The 3,094-nt window shown below is 37.6% G+C and overlaps 1 protein-coding gene across 2 annotated transcripts in view; it reads left to right on the top strand.

Annotated features, from left to right (window-relative positions):
• LOC106870818 (cytochrome P450 1A4) overlaps nt 1–3,094 on the top strand; it is a 13,594-nt gene that overhangs the window by 9,320 nt on the left and 1,180 nt on the right. For both annotated transcript variants that reach the window (XM_014917039.2, XM_052973341.1), the window contains exons 3-5: nt 131–925; nt 1,677–1,776; nt 2,784–3,044. In XM_014917039.2, the coding sequence (XP_014772525.1) occupies nt 131–925; nt 1,677–1,776; nt 2,784–3,033 (1,145 nt within the window). In that variant the 3' untranslated portion in view covers nt 3,034–3,044. The remainder of the gene's footprint in view (nt 1–130; nt 926–1,676; nt 1,777–2,783; nt 3,045–3,094) is intronic.

Here is a 3,094-nt window from a genome sequence, read left to right as displayed (position 1 = left end):
AATAATAATAATAATAATAATAATAATAATAATAATAATAATAATAATAATAATAATAATAATAATAATAATAATGATAATAATAATAATAATGTATAAATAATTCTTTTTTTTTTTCCTTGCTGTTTAGGTTTCATAACGGCTGATTATGATGATAAACTGGAACAAAAGCGTGATTTCTTGCAAGACTGTATGGTAGATGGCACATATTGTCTGGAATATGATACGGAGATGAAGATTGGCAGTGAAGTTCAGGATGTCTTGCAGAAATTCATAAGAGAAAAGGCTCCCTTTAATCCTTTCAATCTTCTTTATCCTTCATTTCTAAATGTTACCCTGTCGATAATATTCAGCCAGTGGCACCGCAACGATGAGAAAGACACTAATTTCCAAGAGATTCTCAAGTCGCTCACTCTTCGAGCAAAATGTCTGAAACAGACATTTCCTAATATTTTCCCTTTGCCATCTTTCTTGGAAAACTTACGTTTCAAGCAAATCAAAGAGAGAATGCGTCTCCAGCACGAATACCAAAGGAAACTCATCAACTTCCACAAAGATACTTTTAATCCTTGTGTTCTGAGAGATTTAACTGACCAGCTTCTTGTCTATGTGGAAAACGGTGACGACAAAGGTTTGTTTGCTAGTTCTGACATGGAGAATATTTTACTGGAGATTTCAGGCAGTGGTTTTGAATCGACTGCTGTTTGTTTGACATGGCTTCTTGGTTACATGGCCATGTACCCTGGTATACAGTCACAAGTGCAGGAGGAATTAGATAAAGTCATTGGAAGAAAAAACAACCCAAGTCTTGCTGATCAGCCTAAATTACCTTATACACTTGCTACGATATGTGAAGCTCACAGAATGGCCTCAGTAATGCCTTTTCTCTACCCGCATCAAGCAGTTAAAAATACAGTATTGCAAGGTAAGATGAGGATAATAATAATAATAATAATAATAATAATAATGCCTTCAAACTTTGGCACAGAGCCAGAAATTTCGGGGTACATCGACCCCAACCCTCAACTGGTAGATATTTTATCGACACTGAAAGGATGAAAAGCAAATTCGACTCCGGTATAATAATAATAATAATAATAATAATAATAATAATAATAATAATAATAATAATAATAATAATAATAATCCTTTCTACTATAGGCACAGGGCCTGAAGTTTTGGGGGAGGGTAGTAGTCGATTACAATGACCCCAGTGCGTAACTGGTACTTAATTTATCGACTCCCGAAATGATAAAAGCAAAGTCGACCACGGAGGAATTTGAACTCAGAACGTAGCGACAGGCGAAATACCGCTAAGCATTTCGTCCGGCGTGCTGACGATTCTACTAGTTGAGCTGGCACAATCGTTAGTACGCCGGGCGAAATGCATAGCTGTATTTCGTCTGTCTTTACGTTCTGAGTTCAAATTCTGCCGAAGTTGACTTTGCCTTTCATCCTTTCGGGGTTAACAAATTAGGCACCAGTTGAACACTGGGGTCGATGTAATCGACTTACCCCGCTCCCCTAAATTGCTGGCCTTGTGCCAAAATTTGAGGCTAATATAGACACATGACGGTCTGACTTAATTTTATCATGTAGTAAATTTACAATGAGGTATCCTTATAAGGATATCACAATTCATATATATTTATATGATTACAAATCCCTTTCAACAGGTTATGATATTCCCAAAGACACCTGGATCCTCTGTAATGTTTGGAGTCTTCACTATGACACAAGATACTGGAAAAACCCAAAGAAATTCGACCCAACAAGGTATAACTCAATTGTATATTCTTTTATTCTTTTACTTGTTTCAGTCATTTGACTGCGGCCATGCTGGAGCACCGCCTTTACTCGAGCAAATCGACCCCAGGACTTATTCTTTGTAAGGCTAGTTCTTATTCTATCGGTCTCTTTTGCCGAACCGCTACGTTACGGGCACGTAAACACACCAGCATCGGTTGTCAAGCGATGTTGGAGGGACAAGCAAAGACACACAAACATATACACACACATACATATATATATATACATATATACGACGGGCTTCATTCAGTTTCCGTCTACCAAATCCACTCACAAGGCTTGGCACCAGTGACGTTATTTCTACGGCTGAATGAAGTGGAGCAACATGAAATAAAGTGTTTTGCTCAAGAACACAGCACACAGCCTGGTCTGGGAATCTAACTCATAACCTCACGATCGTAAACTCGATGCTCTGACCACTGAGCCATGCGCCTTCACATCAGGTGGGCCATAAGTGCATGAATAATATAATTTGGTTATATTTCAACGAAAGAGAAGCGAGTCATCTTCCGTACTGTTGCGAGCTTACAAGTACCTAAAGATGGCTCTGTTCATGGTGTTTGTTCTCATAATGAACTAATTTCCAACCCTTCTTGCTTCTTTATGAACCTCAACAATATTACTCGCATTTTCTTGCAATCTTTTTTTCATCCAACAAAGTCCAGATGAGTTGTGAAGAAATTTCTTCCATTCTTCTCACTCCATGGCTGTAGTAATTATTTAGATAATAGCATTATTCTGTCATGTGGCTTAACACCATCACCTGGTTCTTGGTTACCTTTAGCAAAGTCCATGCTGTAGCAAGCATTTGAATCGAGTCATTGGTCTGATTCCTTCTTCAATTACCCATAATCCTTGTTTCTACCCCACTCCCTTCCATTCATCTCAAAATCCATTCGAAATTGTAGTGTTTTCTTTTCTAAATAAATGCATTTATCTTTTTTTTCAATATAGTCATAACGTATATTTTTCAGATTCCTGAAAGATGAGAAAACCATATCCATTCCAGACTGCTTCTTACCATTCGGCATTGGTGTCCGAGAATGTCCCGGAGAATCACTGGCAACTCTTAATCTCTTCCTCTATTTCACACACATCCTACATCGCATGAATATTCGACCAGCAGACGATAAAATGCCGTTTCACATGGAGGGCGAATTAGAATACCTTCTGCTACATAAACCAAAACCATTCCGAATAAGAGCTATCAGGAGGGATAATTGAAATCTTCTGCGGTAACAATTTCATATAATTGCAGTATGATATATAGATGTGTATATATATA

This window comes from Octopus bimaculoides, chromosome 15 (genome assembly GCF_001194135.2).
Source record: "Octopus bimaculoides isolate UCB-OBI-ISO-001 chromosome 15, ASM119413v2, whole genome shotgun sequence".
In the NCBI taxonomy this organism is placed as follows: domain Eukaryota; kingdom Metazoa; phylum Mollusca; class Cephalopoda; order Octopoda; family Octopodidae; genus Octopus; species Octopus bimaculoides.
Note: the sequence above shows the minus strand (reverse complement) of the source record. Positions and strands in the feature narration are given on the sequence as shown.